The 516-nt window shown below is 36.8% G+C and overlaps 1 protein-coding gene across 1 annotated transcript in view; it reads left to right on the top strand.

Moving 5' to 3' along the window:
* Positions 1-516, top strand: part of LOC119586800 (differentially expressed in FDCP 8 homolog A-like) — a gene marked incomplete in the record, with an annotated part of 25,665 nt that overhangs the window by 7,826 nt on the left and 17,323 nt on the right. Inside the window, 1 exon segment of the mRNA XM_037935524.1 lies at positions 299-389. Coding sequence (XP_037791452.1) covers positions 299-389 — 91 coding nt within the window.

Here is a 516-nt window from a genome sequence, read left to right on the forward strand (position 1 = left end):
TACATTGTGTCTCACGGGTGACACACCCGGCAGACGGGCCGGAAGAACAGCATCACACATATGAGACACCTGGAAATGAGTCCTTTTTCGGGCGTCACACATGTGTGACACCTGTCGTTAGTGGGTTAACTTTATTTTATTTCTGTAATAAAGAGAATGTTAGGAATGATGTTTCTTATTAGAGGAATTGTTTTCTTATCTTTTTTCATTGTGCTCTGTCATGATTGGCATGAATCTTATGTTGGCCAACAAGTTTTTGTTGGCAGACTAATACTATTATAATAACTTTTGTTCACAGGAGCCCAGGAACTGATTCAGAGTTAGCTGAAGAAGAGGCAGAGATTAACAATGAGTTGGGCATTACTGAGGATTATTTTTCACAACCTGAGGTATTGTCTTTTTTCAGTTTTACATGTTATTGTTATTTTGGTTTGATATTTTCTTTAATATGTAAAAGAGATTTTATTTTGGGAGGGAAGGTGGTACTTTATTGTTTTGTAATGTGCTGTACAAGAC

The sequence above is a fragment of the Penaeus monodon genome, chromosome 22 (assembly GCF_015228065.2).
Source record: "Penaeus monodon isolate SGIC_2016 chromosome 22, NSTDA_Pmon_1, whole genome shotgun sequence".
NCBI classification, from domain to species: Eukaryota; Metazoa; Arthropoda; class Malacostraca; order Decapoda; family Penaeidae; genus Penaeus; species Penaeus monodon.